We start from the raw sequence: 16,697 nt of genomic DNA on the forward strand, positions 1-16,697 counted from the left end.
ATATTGATTTTTTTTTCTCATTTCCCTGTGCCTTTGCAAAGGCTAAAACTGTTTTTATTTAATTGATAATCTCATGGCTTTCCAGGACAATTAAGTTTCATTACCTCTAAACATGATATGCAAAATTAAATACAAAGCACTTATGTAAAACCACAAAAACCAGCAACACACTTGGAGATGGCTCATCTAACTAAGAAAATCACCTAGGGTTTCCAAACCCAATTACAACAACAAGATAAAAACCAAACTATTTAGAATTCCATTTTATGGGTAGAAATGAAAATCGCAAACCGCAACATTAGCTTTGAGAGCTTTCTATTTTTACACATCTATTTAAGAAGATTTTTATACAATACATTGTATTTTTATAAAATAGGCACTTTTGCAGCATTTGAAAGGAATAAAAAAAAAGCTCTATGCATGAAGGAAACTATGGTTTTGATGACAAAAATTCAACTGAAGTTTGTCAGAAATTATGCTGGTCACTACAGTAGAATAAATCAGGACAGAATCTACCAGACGATGTCACATCACTTAAAAGCTCTGTAATTATTTTACGTCACAAAGCCATTGCTTCATTATCTTATACCTATGTGCAAGAACACACACTTGGGCATTCTGTTGGCTTCCTGTTCCAAGATATTCTAAGCAGCTGTATTTTTCCTGTATGTGCATAATGTCTTGGGATTCCCAAGTCTGTTGATCCAGGCTTTGTTGTTAATTAGTTCTAACAAACCACACAGTAGAAGTGAGTGACAGAAATTCTAGAGTCTTCAGCAGCATCTGTACTTACCCTGTTCATTGTTCCCTCCATTTAACAGAAGTTCGTCATTCTGTCTTTTCATTTCTGTTATATACTTAAAGGCCTGATCCAGGATCATGTTCTTGCTCTTTAAAAGAGAACATATACATAAAATTAGGAGAAAGGTCTATCATTGGTAGGTCCATTAATAATGAGATTACACTTGCTCCAAAAGGTCTTTACTTTAAAAATACGTTAACCTGAATGATTCCCTGAATATTGCTGGGTGATATTTTTTTTGGTTTGGGGAGTTTTTTTGTGTGGTTTTGTTTTGTATTGTTTTTTAAGATGAATCACAGGTTTCATGAATGATATTGACCCTAAAATATCATGAGTTTTTACAAAATAACATTTTCAGTGCTGGAGCTGACATTTTCCAATGCCTGAAGCTAGTTGCTAAGGCCACAGAACCTGAACAGCAAGCATAATTTCTTGCTGAGCAGCCTAAAATTCATGTTCACTAATAAACCTATACATCACATGAAATTTCCAGGACACTGCCTTGTAAATATTTTATTAGAAAAGAAACAAACATGAAACAATTATCCAGGGAGGTGTATGCATAATTTTGAAAGTAATATACTGGAGAGTATGGAAAAGAAAATATGCCATAACACCTCACCATCTTCCTTTTATGAAACTATGCTTATTCTGCCTGTGAAACTTCTTGTGCACTTCTAATTTCTTCTTCTACTGTTCTGTAGGAACAGTCTCTGCTGTAGATTGCCGTCTTGAAAAAGATGCTTCTGTGCATCAACTTCAAACCATTTGTCTTGCTTCATCTTTCACAAGGACATGTCTTAAATTTACTATTATTATCTCACTTTCTGAATAGCTTTCATGCCATTATATGAAAGAAGACAAAAAGAAGCATGCATGCAATTCTATTTACACCTTAGGACATTAAGTGATCACCAGCAAACGGGGACTGAAGAATGACCTGAAAAATGATCTTGCTTAACACATAGCTTTCAGCACTCGGGCATCATACAGACCACATTAAACAGCATCAGTAGAAAACAACTTGACGAACAGGAGTCGCACAACATAATCAGCAACCCACTGTCCATATCCAACCTACTTCTGCCTGGCCCACCACCCCTCCTACGGAGGAAAAGGTGATCAGCTACCCCTCTGCTCAACGCAACAGGACAGGCAGCAGCCAAGAGAGGATTTTTACCTTCTGTTGTTACTAACGTGCAGGCACCCTTAATGAGAACTTTGGAAAGCTGTGAATCAAACGCACAGGCAGACATCAGCAAGCTAACCAAATCGCTGTGGGCAAATTAAGTCTAGCTTACACTTGCTCGTAAGTACTGTGCATATGAATTGAGGAGAAAGTCAGTTACATGTCCAGCTTGTAGCATTTCATTCCTTCAGCAGTCACAGGCAACGCTTTCGGATAAAAAGCTCAAAAATCTGTGTAAATACATGCGTGTGGCCCTGCACTTCCAAGAACGAGTTCTATTACAATTACTTTTTAAAATACTAATGACTACTAAGATTTCAGAGTGTATAAATTCAGACAGTCTCAGACAAATAGTGAAATAAGCATTTATACTTCTACAGACAGAAACACACAAGCATTTTACAAGAAACTTGTATGCACTCTGAACAGACACTCACCTGCTTAAGCGCTGGAGAGCAGGGAATGAGTTCTCCAATTCTGTTTATCCCAGCATTAATCTTCTTCTTTCGATGTCTCTCCACTAAGCAAAAACAATATGTGCTGCGTCATGTGGTTGGGCAAGTCAGCACAACGGCAGCACAACTAGGACCAACGTAAGGGCTCATAAATACATTATTTTGTGACATATTGGAACCCTTAGTAACTTGAGAGAAGAAAAAAATTCCTCTACAGTAAACCTGTTACTGAACTCGGTGGAATTGAGAGCTGTAATGTAAGCAGCAGTATCTTTAAAAGGTGGGGATGCTCTAGACCCCTCTGTGGAAAAGAGGAGTTACTGCAACTCAAAATTCAGGTTTTGATAATGCTTCATAGCTGAGTTTTACGACACACTTTTTCACAAGGCATACAGAAAGCAAATGAACCAAGATTACAGAAAGAATCCATTTCAGATTTGGGAAGGAAATCTCTCTCTCTCAAATAGTAATGTCTAGTTTAGCACCAAAATAGAAATAGTTTAGATTTTACCAGTTTTCAATCTTCATTTTAAATCTATATTGATGGAGCAGCCAACAATGAATATAGCTGAAGCTCTAGGTATATGGACTACCAGTTACTCTTTTTATGTTCTAAGGTGTAACTGTTCCTCAAGCTCTAATTGAGACTGGGAGTGAAGGGAGTATTGAACGAACAGTATTGCCAGTGAATTACACGTTTTGGAGGAGGTCAGAAAATGCTTCATTTACAGGCCTCACTAGAGGACTGTAACTCTTCACAAGGCCTACACATTGGCACAAAGGGTGTACACTACAAGTCTAGCAGTGCAAACACCTCTGGGCACAGTTTTTTCAGACAGTATTAATCTCTATTTTCCACCCACCATAGCCCAGCTTCTTTTAAATACAGTTCACTCTCATGTAGCTGTTTCTCTGACTGAAAATGTTTTGGTGTTCTATGCAAACTAAAACTATTAGATGCCTCTTTCGCAAAAAGCCTGAAAAAAAAGTTCTGTCATGGCTTTGTCAAGGTGCAAACCAATGTATGGCTCGTTCACTGTGCTGAACAAACCTTGTGGTTTGTGCAGCCGGGCAGCTTTTAGTGGCACACAGAAACACTAGTGACTATTTTATTGTACTCCTTTATAAAGAATATACTGATTTAATTTAAACAGTTTTATTTCAGTAGTCTGTCACTTCAATTTATGTTTCTCAAACTACTAAATTATTTTTTTTATTTCAGGACAGACCGGTGGCGTTGACAGGGACAGGCAGAAATACACTAAATACAGCAAGACCAAGTCTCTTCTGCAAGAACATTACCATATAAATCAGAGCAGCTGTATAAACATTAAAACACATGATCATTGGGACTTAATTTTTATATATCTTACTAATACATACAGATATCACAGTGGTTGTGAAGTGCTATTCCATTGTTTTGATAATATTTTCCACACTCTACCCAAGCTTGTCCAGGCATTAATGACTAAGCAAGCTACAGGGACGGAGGGAGCTGGTCCCCACGTCTTGCAGAGTTCAGCCCAGTAGATGGAGACTCTGGAAAGCTATCAGCAAGTAAAACAGGAACTGAGAATTAGAATGAGGTCGGCAAAGTAAACTCAATAAGACTATTTCCTGGTATTTCCTAATCCTTAAGAACCCGGCCACAACCCGTGCACAGCCTGAGAAGCACTATATTCCACAGCCTTCCCACGGAAACTACTCAGCAGTTTTTCAGTTGAGTTTGTGAAGACCACACATAAGTGCTGTTTAATAAAAGAAGAACCGGAATAAATTTCTTAGGATAAACCAGGCCAAAATCCGTCATACTTTTCCCCACTCGGTCTTTCTGCTGCTGCTTGTAGAAGATACCATTGGAGCTAGACACTGACTAGTCTCTGCCAGAGGGATGTGACTCCTGCAACATACATCCAGTATTCACACAGAATTTCTGGGATGCCAACATGCAGGTGGGTGCCTCAGGGACAGGCTACAGGAATATTTCTAATCCAGGGAAACTCTAAAGCTCCCAGGTCAGATATATGTTCTCTCTTTTAAGAGAGGTAGGTGTTATTTGTGTGTGAATGCCTGTGTGTTTATTTTTCTTTAGAACTGAACACAACTGAAATTGTTTCCTTCTTAGTTTACTAGCACTGGAAAGCCAGGGGCATGGTCCTGCTTTCATACTGGGGCATGCTGCAACCTTGTGCTGTGAAAAGCGGCAAACCAGAAACAATCAAGAAGCTCTTCTGCACAGATATTTTATGCAAGGACACAGAAATGTCTTTGGTAAGGTGGGTTTTTTTAAGTGTAGTAAACTCCTACAGGGATCCTGCTCCATGTAAAATATGTTCTACTAGTCCAAACCACCTATGCTTATTTCCAGACCAAACAACAAAGCATAATGTTCCTACCTGCATTGTGTGTCTCCCGGTTTTTCTTTCTGTGAAACATAAAGGGAGAACAGTGATGTGAAATAGAAGGGAAAACATCTGCATACAAATATTTCTTTTATTACTTCCATTACAGCTAAAAATACTAACTAATATATTCTGCTCTGTAAACAAGAACACACTAGAAGTCACACTCACAAAGACTGGTCTTAGATATTGGTATTAAATAGTTTCTAACAAAAATTCATTTGTGTTCAGACTTAATTTCAGTATAACAAGGCACAGCGTAATACTTGATCTGATTATTGTTACACATTTATAGGGCAAAGCCGGATTTTTACGTTTCTGTTCAGCGACAACTATTACGCTACCCAGTGTTCAGTAAGGCCAAATATTAAAAAAAAAAAAAATTCCATTTCTGAGCAACAAGGTAGTTAAGTATTTGTTTGAAATGTTGCTTTTGTGTTCACTGGATCAATGAAACAGGAGAAAACACTACCATGCAAATCGATTTTTCTAGCCATGTTACCTTCAAACATCATACCTTCTGGTATCAAACAGGCTTCCTTTGTGTGGGAAACCAAAATTACCATTCCTCTGCAGTTATTCTTTACTGCCTTAAAATTCTGTCTGGGTATAATTTGAGCATGTGAGGGTTGTCTTTTTTTTCAGATGTTCACCTGGCATTTCTGGACTGGTGGCAACCAGGTCAGAATCATTGTGTAATGCCTCAAATTGCTTTGCTGGAAGCCAACAGATCCTGAATATGTACTCTATATACATAAATCAGATGTAGTGTACACACACAGTGAGCCAAATACTTTCAGGCTGCACTCTAACTGAGGTCGTGTCAGTTTTATACACATCGGAGTAGTCAGTGTAATAATCTAAAGAATCTCCGTTGTCCAGGTGGCCCAGGCAGACATGTCTTCAACAAATAATTCAGCATAGATAGGGGAAGAGAGAAAGGTTCCCAAACTTCTGGGTCAAACCTGGTCAACCCTCAGAACTTCTCATCAATACCCTTATTGCTGAAGCTTTAACTAAACACTTCATAATTGCGACACGACCACAGACCATAGAAGTACAACACAGTCATTTTCCCAGAAACTCACCGATGTTGCTTCTTAGTAGGTGTCTCATTCTCTGTCATCTCTGGCATGGTTTCGGAGAAGAGAGCCTGAAGAAAATTGTAGAAGGAATTAACAACTCCGGCAGTCTTCCGAGTTCTTAGCACATGACATTTGTTACATCATTTTGCTTTTGACCACAAGGACAGGGCCAGACTACAATGTACACACAAGTCCATCCCCTTGATGTAGAGCAGCTGGTCATGTGAGAATTAAAAATTAAGTATGTTACCTATCAGGGTGCTTTGTGAACCCCTGCTGTATATGATGAACTGGTTTCCATTTCCTCAATTACTTTAAATATAAAACCAATTATAATCCCCACTACTTTAAGAAAGCAAGAAGGAAAATTAGAGTACATGACTGTTTTTTGAAAGGGAGGAGGTACAGCTGAACTCTCATCAGCCCTTCCTAACTGAATATGCATTCAATTCCCAGTTCTAAATAAAGTACAAATGCTAAGCAAAATACAAGCTACAATGAGGACATATTGTTAAAGACAAATTTAGAGTGCCATTATTGTAGCAAATTACAAAACTTACTTGCTATTGAATTAATGTACAGCTTTAAAATGGCCAAAGATGACACCCTATGTTCTTAGACATATAGAATTCTGTTAAAAATAAGTTACAAAATAAAGTTATACGTAACAGCCTAATAAATTGCACCTAACCTGTCCTCGGCTTGTACACATCAGTAGCCTGTATTTGGACAAACAATAATATTATGAAAAAAATAAAACAGAAGATGAGATTAAGTCAGGGATGGTCGAACATGTATCTACCAAAGGAATGAATTTTAGAGAGCAAGTAACATGAAGTATACTGTAAATGGCAACAGGAAAAAATGCATTGGGAAGGCTGAGCTCTGTATTTGGTTTCATGCTTCTGCTCATTCTCTCACCCACTAACCTGTTTATTGCAACTCTTCCCATGGGCCCTCAGACTCCTCGTGGCTTCACCTCTCCCTGGCTCCTCTTGGAAAGCTCATCGGCTTCTTTTAACAGGCTTCGTATCTTTCAGGTATTTTTTTGTTTGTTTGTTTGTACTGTAAGGAAGTGGGGGTGGTTTTTAATACAACTTCCAACACCAAGCAGTTCTTAATGCAAACCGAGCCTACCACTACTGATGCTGACATCAAAACCAAACAAACAAAAAATACCCCTACAAACCAGAAAGCCAGCCATCTCTAGAGCTCCCAAAACACTGAAGCATACACTTTGGAAAGGGCTCTGTGCACACACCGGTGTGTATGTGTGTATAAAATTAACAGAAATGATCTGTATGGTACCAGAACAGAACTCGGATGCTGTTCACTAGTCTTTATACTCTAAAGGTTAACCGAGTGTAGCACTCTTGTTCAGTGAAGATGAACTGAGAAGAAATGTTAGGGCTGATGCTGTTTACCACTTTACCCCTTCTTTAAGTAATTTATTCCTGTGAAGACATAGAAAATGTTGGCAAACCATGAAATAAAGCAAACAGGCAATATCCTATGGATACATCCAGCTTGGGGAACTCAAAGTGCCTGAAGTTTTCAGGAACCTAATTCAACAACTTCACCTACAGAACAGTGTTCACACCATCATAAAATTAGACACAATTGTCTCTGAGAAGAGTTACAGCACTACGCCGTTCCACCAGGTGTTACATACAGCCTACATGGAACAACCACCACAGGCTTCCCTAGCCCATCAAAGGCAGCAGCACATCACTTCCTATTCCTGTTTCTCCACAGGCCTTGCTTTCTCCATTCTTACTGACCATGCTCTGCATAAATTATGAAAAAGCCTGACAGAGTTAGCAGAGTCTTTCACTGTGGGAGAAAGCAATGATGCAACTTCAGCACTTTTGTTCACGCTCTTATAAATCACCTTGTGTTACTTCATCTCCAAAACAGATGTCTTCTCCTTTTAAATCCATTCAGCTTATTTCTAACAATTTTATTTCTGTTTATACATAGTAAGACTAGTCCAGTTGGTATCTCAGGTCCTCCAAGTTAGTGCAAATTCAGAACCCTGAAGGCAGGAAAGCCAGTTGCCCACCCATGACCTCTATAGCTTACCCCTCCTGTGCATAGCTGGTGATGGTCAGTAGTACACACTCACTTATTCCAGCTGCATTCATTGTTATCAGGTGATAATGAAGGAGTTAGCTGAGAGAGTTCAGCAGATGTATGATTCTGACTATTAAAAAAATAATAAAAAAGTAAACCTCATTAGACCCCAGCCATCTTTTGCACTGTTGGCAACCAGAGCTGTTCACATATACATCAAGAAACTGAGGCCAGCACACCTTGCTTCAATGGGTTTTTTTCAGTTCCACCAAAGCAGCCCAGCACAGCCTATATCTGTTAAGGCTCCCAGCAAAGACACGAGAAGCAGGGCTGCTAGCCGGTAATGCTACAGCCTTGCCTATCCATCATCAAGCCAACACCTTGTGTATCAGGTAAAATAGCTGTTCAAGGGCACAAAGGGACTATTAAATTTAGCGTATACAGTACTCTGTGTTTAGTGAGGCAAGGATAAGCACAGACTATGCGGACACAGTTCTGGTACAGCAAAGCTCACAAACATGCTTAGAAGAAGGATGATGCTGGATTGCAAAGTGTGGCAGTCACGTACCCAGTTTCTTGACTTTTCTGCACCATCTGTTAAGACAGAGTTGATGTATCTGTTATTGGGCATTACTAAACTGTGGCATGCGTGGTGGAAATCAAAGCAAAAGGATGAAAGAGGTCTTAGCTTTAGTGAACTTAGTATTTTTGAAAGACTGACGTATTCACCAAGCAACTATATTTTTTCAATCCTGAAAATGTATGCAACTTCAGAACCAAAGGACTATTTCTGTATTGCATGTATTTAATATAGAAAGCATGAATGTGAATTTAGATGGCCAGCTACCATGCCAGGCTACAAATAAAGCACAACTGTGTGGAGGTAAAGGGTGTAAAAAAGCACCGACCCACAAACACCCTGCCCCAGAACAGCCACAGCTGTTGACTCCACCTGCTCTTCCCTGCACACGGTCCAGATCACACCCACAACTGTATCTTGCCCTGCTCTGAGTCAGAGCATCCACTTCCCCCTCCCAACAGGCTCTCCATACTCCTGTATTCAAGCTTCTGCCCAGGGTCTGTATCCCTTCAGCAAAATTCTTATTCCCAATAGCAGCACCCCTGCCTCCCAAAGTCATGATGTATGCAAGTTTCCAATTGCCTTATTTATTCCTCCTGAGCAGATGCCTGAAATGATTCAGCAATAAATTGTATATAGTATTTAGCAATAGAGGGCAAGGCCTTAGTGAAAGTTTGTGCTGAAATTAATTTATACAGCTCCTAATCATTTTTTATTCTGAGAAACTGGAAAGTCATTATTACGTGTCAAAGATTCCTCATTTCTTTCTTCCTGCCTTGCCTTTCCTTTTTTAAAATTATGTCAATATGCTTCTTCCAAGCAATGCCATTCCCTGCACATTTCAAGCCAGATGCTACCACATTGAGCATATAAGCCTTGCAAATAAACAACCTTAAGTTTGTATTTTATTTGCTTCAGTTCTAATGGAATCTACAGCCCATTTCACATAGCAGACAGGACACAGGAATGCAATGAATATTATTCCAACTTCACTTTACTGTTGAATTACTTTGTCAAGTTTATCAAAGTTCAGTGTTCAGCCAATGTTTCCCCAAAAGTTTCAAAGCAGTTTTGTGGGACCAATAAGAAAAAACAAGACTGTACACATTATCTAATTAACCAGTTTATTTCAAGTTCTGATTTTCTAACTGAAAAGAAGTGGTTATGTTTGTTAACCAGCACTTGTACACAGCTCTGAGGTTTCTGCTGTTAACAGTACCATAAAAAAATGGGGAACTGAAGTTACCCTTTCCCTATTCTTATTCTGTAAGGACAAAAGCCTTTGCATTTTACTTGATACACCCCAAAACAGTTACAGCTGGCAACACCAGGCAGGTGGTGTTCTTAAGAGCTGCTGAAAACTTGGTGTCCATGAATAAAAAAAAAAAAAAACAACACAAAACCAAAATCCCTACTGCCTAGGTGTGCAGAGTTCAACAGACTGATGAATAATGCTTATACTGCCTCCATTTCTTCCTCACAGCTGTTGTATCACCAGAGCTTTGACAATGGGTTTCACTTTATTTCTTCCATATCAAGTAATACTTCTCCACAGAGAGATTCCTTCACTGATTCTCTAAAGCAGAAGATATGTATTTGCTTTATAAGCTCAGGGGCAAATGTATTTTAAGTTCACTCGTGAAATATGCTCACTTGACACAGCTGAATGTCTTCTGCAGAGAGAATGTAACAAAATTCCAAATTTTTTTAGCCAGATGAAGGGGAAGCAATTCAATATTTATGTAGTACCAAGGTTCCCTCAAGCTTTATGCAGTTTATAGCTCTTACAATGTCAACATGAAATACCAATTTTAATTTAAATGCAATGTCATCCCCAGAAATCAGAAGATATTTTGTGCTCTGGAGATTTAAGCTTAACCTAATTTAATCTCCTCTATAGTTCTGAAAAAGTAGCATAGAAAACTCAAAACCAAATTGTTTTAAAGTGTCTTCTCGTCTACCACCCATCTTTGTGGGTATTATTCAGCAAGTTATTTTATGAAATCTTTTCTTCAAAATGCATGCACTCAGCAGATTTAGCTTTTTAAGAAAAGTTTACATTATTTTACTCAAATTAATTTTTCACTGTTCATTTAGGAAGTGTTTCCAATATTAATTTTAAAAAAGAAAATAACTCTTCCAACCTGTTATCTTTGGCTGTACAAAACAATCTTCCTCAAATCACTAAAGCTATTCCATTCTTCTGTATGAGGCAGAATGAATCTTTTTAATATGCAGTTACATATATTCTGTAAAACTACCAGCAGTCCATGTCTTTCTTCCTCTTAAAATACTTCAGCAAGCTTATGATGTTACATTGCTATCCTCTCTCAGTTTTGTACACCTCCTGTAGTTAGCCATGATTTACAGCTAAGATCAATTCCAAGGCACAGATAATAACTACTCATGTGATTTTTTTTTCTTCCTGCAAGACAGTGTCCTCTTCATTCAACTGACTGCTGGAGTTCTCTTTTCCAATGCATGTTTTAAAACAGGGCTAGCTTCAACTAGCAGGGACTTAATCCAAGCTTTTAATCACAAGCAAGGTGCCCTTGAGACAAAAACCCACAATTTACTGCCCTTTCTGTATCCCCCCCCTTGACACAATTCTATTCTAATTTTACATTTACCTAATAAATGATTGCAGGAAATGAAACTCAAAGATTACCTTTGTGATTGTTACCTATGTATATCAACTACTTTTGCCTATAAATATAAGCTGTTAATACTGTTGTACAGGAAATTGAAAAGCACTGTTTTTTCCTTTATCAATTTGATTGATATCAAAATATCAAAATGCCTTTGATATTTTTCAGTTTGGTTTTCTTGTTAGTGCACCGTAACAGATGAAGGAAGAGACTTTCATCCACCCACTCACAACAGCTGGGCCTGACTGACCTAAATGAAACCTCTCAAAGATGTAAGTTCCAAGACGTTTACAAAAACCTGAGACTGAGCAGAGGAGGCGGCGAAGTCATTGCTGACACTGCAGGTAAGCGGCTGGATGTGGCTCAGGTCTGTGACCTGCTCGGTAGCATGTATGCGCTGACTGACATGCACAACATGCACCACCTTCTGCAAAGGAAGATGTACAAGGGCTTAAAGGGCAGGAGAGAGCTAGCTCAACTTTTCACAGAATGCACACAATCCCAATGCAAACCAGCTGACAGTTTCCTAGGGCAACCAGACTGTTCCCAGAGACTCTGCAAAAGTTAAGAAAACCAACACCAATAACCTAAAACTTGTTACACAAGCCACTTTTTTTTGTGTGTCTGCAAACAGAAAGAAAAAAAGTTCACTGCTTTTAAATTATTTTCTTTACCTCTTTTGTTTGTACTACCTAAATGCAATACATTGGTATTTTTTCTTCTGCTGACTTAATAATGACTTCAGTAAGGCTATGGTACAAGAACTTGCAAGAGAACTAGAAGGAAAACTTCCTTTTTCTTTTTATTTATAACAGCACCGGGGGAAGAAGCAGAATTATCGGTCAAGTGATACTCCCTGATATCTACATTAATTTTTTTTGTCACTTAACAATTTTCATAACATGAAAGACATAATTGCTCATGACCATTTACTAACATGCAGTTTCAGGACACCATAGTCATAGGGTCATTCTAAGAAATCATGACCAAATCTGCTTAAGAAACTTCAGAAAAAAACCCACAAAACTTCCCTATTAATCACCTAAAGATCCACCTCTCATGTTTACTCTTCTTGCACTACTGTTATTGCCCCTCAAGTCTTCCTAGGTTAGTACAGCCTCATTTATTTTGAAACCTTAGAGGAGGCACAGAGGGAGCGACAGATGTGTCTACTGAACCAAGTCTCTTACTTGCTGCTGATGTTCTGAAAACTACTTAAGGAGAGGTACTTCTGGACATTTTGCATCCAGATGTGAGCTGCTGCCACCCTCGCACACTGCACGGACAATGCTGGTACCACAGAGTGGCGTGGCGCTCTGTGCTAGTAAAGGAAGATGCCTACATGAACCATCTCCTGTGGTCTGGATGAACTGTTCCAGGGAAGCAGGTATGTGGGAGGTACAGAGCTGTAATTACACAATCACTGCACAAGCTAGAATCACAAAGACTAGAGCCGTTGTAACGGCTTAAAGCGTGTCCTCAGCTACCTTAGATCAAAATAAGGAGAATGTCACTCTTTTCTTTAGGAAATCAGAAAGGAATGACCAGGGAAATCCTCGTGATCCCCATGTTCCCCATGTATTCATTAAGATTCAGTTACCACACGCCAATTTCACAAAGGAAGCAAGAAAGTATGAGGAATGTCTCTTAAGTTGCAAGACAGGGCTCATTTCCCTGGTTTTCGGTGCTCAGTAATCCACAGTACACATCAAGACAGAAAATTCTTTTCAAATAGAAGGTAGGTATCTAATTATGCCACACTTGACAAGAGTCAAAACCTCTGTTCTGATGGTGAAAGTGGATACAAAGCGGATTGCAGAGAACTTCCTCCTTACCAGGTCACCATCTCTGTGTGGGTTGGGTTACCTGTATTAGACAACAAAGATCGCCTGTGCCCTGGCTGAGGCTGAGCATGCTCTCACTCCTGTGCAAGAGCGTCTGGTGGCAAGCCAAACCTTGCTGGCAGCATGCTGCCTAAAGAACAAAGTTTCTTTTTCATGAAAAAAGCTGTAACATGTAAGTCATCATGGTCTCTGAATACTGGGACCAAGATGACTATTTATAACTGAGGAAGCCATCCACATATGAAAGCTGCATTTGAAACACCAAAGACTGACTGAACAAATGTAGAAGCTGCAGTTTCAGCAAAAGCCAGTCTAATTCTGCTTTCTGATGTGACCTTATCTCCAAATGAAATCTCTATTCAAAGAACAGTACTTTGTCACAGGGCTTGATAAGCACTTCAGTATCAAAACATAAAAACTTGTCATTTTGGCCACAATGATATAGCCAGAATATTATTCTCTGCTTCATTTTTTTTTATTTTAATGTGATTTCCGTTTTGTTCTGCAGCTACAAAGGATCCTCACATAGTCTGTTTATAAAACTGCATTAAGGTCTTCAGGAGGTACAAAGTGATGCTCTGGTAGCTATGCCAGACACACAGACACATGCTAAACTGACTTGCTGCTCTCTCCTACAGACCCTAACTAACAAGCAGTGCAAAATATCCTAGAACTGAAATGTGCAGGGCATCCAGAGAGTTTGTGTGTCAATTTTTTAAATTCATCTTTTCAGATGAAAGTCATGAAGTACAAAGCATTACAGTCAAGTTCCTGAATAAATTATAGGCTTGGGGTTTGAGAAATCTGACACAAACTGGGAACTTGTCATGGGTTTGTGAGACAGGAAGCAATATTCTGCGGGTCCTCACTACAAAGCTCCTTTATAACACACAGACAACCTCCATCCTGAGATTTGGTTACAAATGCCAACCTTCCATAGTAAATGACTTCCCTATGAATCTTTATGGGGCTAAAGGCAAAAACAGCAGAGGCAAAAGGTACCATAAAACAGTATTTCAGTTTTAATGCATAAACTGATCAAACTTACTCCCCAGATCCACTGTTAAGACACATAATTTCTAAGTATGCTGACTTTACTAGTTAATGAAACTTGCCTTTCAACTTTCAGAATCATGAAAACTGGCAACTGTATGAAAGAGCTTCCAAATCACCTGTCCAGGCAGCATTATTGCCACATCTTTCAGAAAAGGCCAGCACATTATTCCAGAAGGGGTGCTTTCACTATTACCAGCTGTAATGAGCTTTAAAAAACAAAACACCTGCACTCTGCCCCCAAAACAAAATCAAAACAACATAAAAAAACCAACCAAACACAACTTTGCAATGTACATTTCATTCCAGGCTCCTCACAAAAGCTTTCAGCAAGCTGAAGAGGGCCTATTCTCCTTCACAACCTCAATGCTATTTCACACCTTTGCTCTTCAGAGTTTTTTCTACATAAAGTGGGTCTACTGGGCAATTGCTTCAGTTCCAGGAATAAAGGACTCATCTTGTGATCTGGGTGTTTGACAGTTTTGAATAACAGTGGAAGGGATAAAACTGCAAAGTATTTCAACTAGATGTAACACAGAGGTCCAAATTAAAGATATCTGAGCCCAGGTGACCAGGGAAAGCAGGCATGCCTTCTTAACACTTTTCAACGAGAAAGCCTAAAAGCAAGATCAATGTATGTTAGACACCAGAAAATGGAACCACTGGGTGCAAATCCATAGGAAAGCTGAATTCATTAGTTCTACCACTTTAGGATCTACTTATTTATCTTAGGAGAATTACTGTATATGAGCTATCCAGGGGGAAATAAGTAGTACTAAAAGCACCAGAAAAAGTAAATAAGACTACTGCAGAAATTTAGCACAGACAATGGAGCAGAAACAAAAAACAGATTTCCAAGTTACTACCTTGAAGAGATCTGAAAGGAATGGATAAAGGAAGGGATCAGACTGATACCATGATCCTGTAAGTTTTACTTCATTAGAAAATGATTCCGTAAAATTAAAATGCCTTATCTCCATCTTCTTTTCCTGTAACTGTCTGAAATCACCTCCCCATTGCCACCTGAGACCGATTTATCAAGAATACCTTAAAGTGAAACTGGAAGTGAAAGATCTCCATTGTGCTCCTTAGCAAGGGATAGCTCAGTCAGTTTTTCTGAGCTAAAAACCACAGGGTCTTCCCATCCCTGCCCAGAATAAAAGAGAAAACCCACAGACAAAGTAAGATGGACTGTAAAGCCTTTTGAGACAATTTACAGGTGAGACTCTCTATAACTTGCCAATCACAACAAATACAAAACATGACCTCGACAGACACCACTGCTTCAGATAAAGGCAATATTTAATAATCCAAATCATCAGCTGTTGAGGCAGAGCATCACTTTTGGTCACAGCCTTAAACAAAAACAAACCCAAGAAGCCCACAGCTCTCCCCCACTTGCATTTAAATGAACACACACCGGCTAAGTACCCGGTAACTGCCTCCAACAGAAGTTTTGAACTTGAGCCATGAAGAGCAAGACAGAAGAAAGGGTGTCTAAGCGTTACAGGCTCAAAGGCAGAGCTGCCGCCCTCAGCTAATACCACAGAACAAGGAAATTGCAACTCACAAGTGCAGAGCACACACATGCTGACTGAATACAGGCAAATGTAAATAGAAATTATCACAGTTTTTTCATAGTTTGGATACAAATGGTAACTGCTGCAGTTGTAACTAAAGATAGTGATGACAGACCAATGGCCATGTAGGCAAGATACAACTATAGCACTAGAAATACTGACTTTTTTAGTTTTATGCCCTCTTCTGAGAGTTTCTTAGGTTCTGAAGTAGGTTAGGGTATTACAGAATCACAGAATGGTTGGAGTTAGAAAAGGCCTCTGGAGGTGATCTGGTCCAACCTCCCCCCGCCCACAAGCCAAGCCACCTAGAACCAGCTGCCCAAGACCACATCCAGATGACTTTTGAATATCTCCAAGGATGGAGACTCCATAACCACCCTGTGCAACCTGCTCCAGTGCCTGGTCACCCTCACAGTAGGAAAGTGTTTCTTGATGTTCAGCTGCAGCCTCCTGCATTCCAGCTTCTGCCCATTGCCTCTGGTCCTGTCACTGGGCACCACTGAAAAGAGCCTGGCTCCGTCCTCTTTGCACCCTCCCTTCAGGTGTTTATACACATCGATGAGATCCCCCTGAGCCTGATGTCCTCCAGCTCCCTCAGCATCACCTGACATGAGAGCTGCTCCAGTACATGGGTCCTCAAACTACAGCCCGCGGGCGGGATACAGCCCCCCAGGGTCCTCAATTTGGCCCCTGGTATTTACACACACACCCCGCCCCCGCCCCCCCCACCGGGGGTTGGGGGGGAAACCAAGCAGCCGCAGATGACTTACTGCCACTTCATCCGTGCGCTGGCCCCCTGTTTAAAAAGTTTGAGGACCCCTGCTCCAGTACCTTAATCATCTTTGTGGCCCTGCATTGGACGCTCTACAGCATGTCCATGTCCCTCTTGTACTGGGGAACCCAGAACTGGCCACAGGACTCCAGGTGTGGCCTCACCAGTGCTGAGTACAGTGCAAGGATCACCTTCCTTGCCTTGCTGGCAATGC

General features: G+C 39.8%; 1 protein-coding gene across 2 annotated transcripts in view; it reads right to left on the minus strand.

The window, feature by feature from the left end:
* The window catches only part of USF3 (upstream transcription factor family member 3), a 36,056-nt gene that overhangs the window by 13,724 nt on the left and 5,635 nt on the right, over window positions 1–16,697 (minus strand). The window contains exons 2-6 of one of the 2 annotated variants that reach the window (XM_037390433.1): window positions 6,863–6,998; window positions 5,937–6,001; window positions 4,843–4,871; window positions 2,429–2,511; window positions 794–890 (exon numbers count right to left, since the gene is read on the minus strand). In XM_037390433.1, coding sequence (XP_037246330.1) covers window positions 794–890; window positions 2,429–2,511; window positions 4,843–4,871; window positions 5,937–5,983 — 256 coding nt within the window. In that variant the 5' untranslated portion in view covers window positions 5,984–6,001; window positions 6,863–6,998. The remainder of the gene's footprint in view (window positions 1–793; window positions 891–2,428; window positions 2,512–4,842; window positions 4,872–5,936; window positions 6,002–6,862; window positions 6,999–16,697) is intronic. The other variant, XM_037390432.1, reaches the window with a different exon arrangement.

This window comes from Falco rusticolus, chromosome 5, assembly GCF_015220075.1.
Source record: "Falco rusticolus isolate bFalRus1 chromosome 5, bFalRus1.pri, whole genome shotgun sequence".
Lineage (NCBI taxonomy): Eukaryota > Metazoa > Chordata > Aves > Falconiformes > Falconidae > Falco > Falco rusticolus.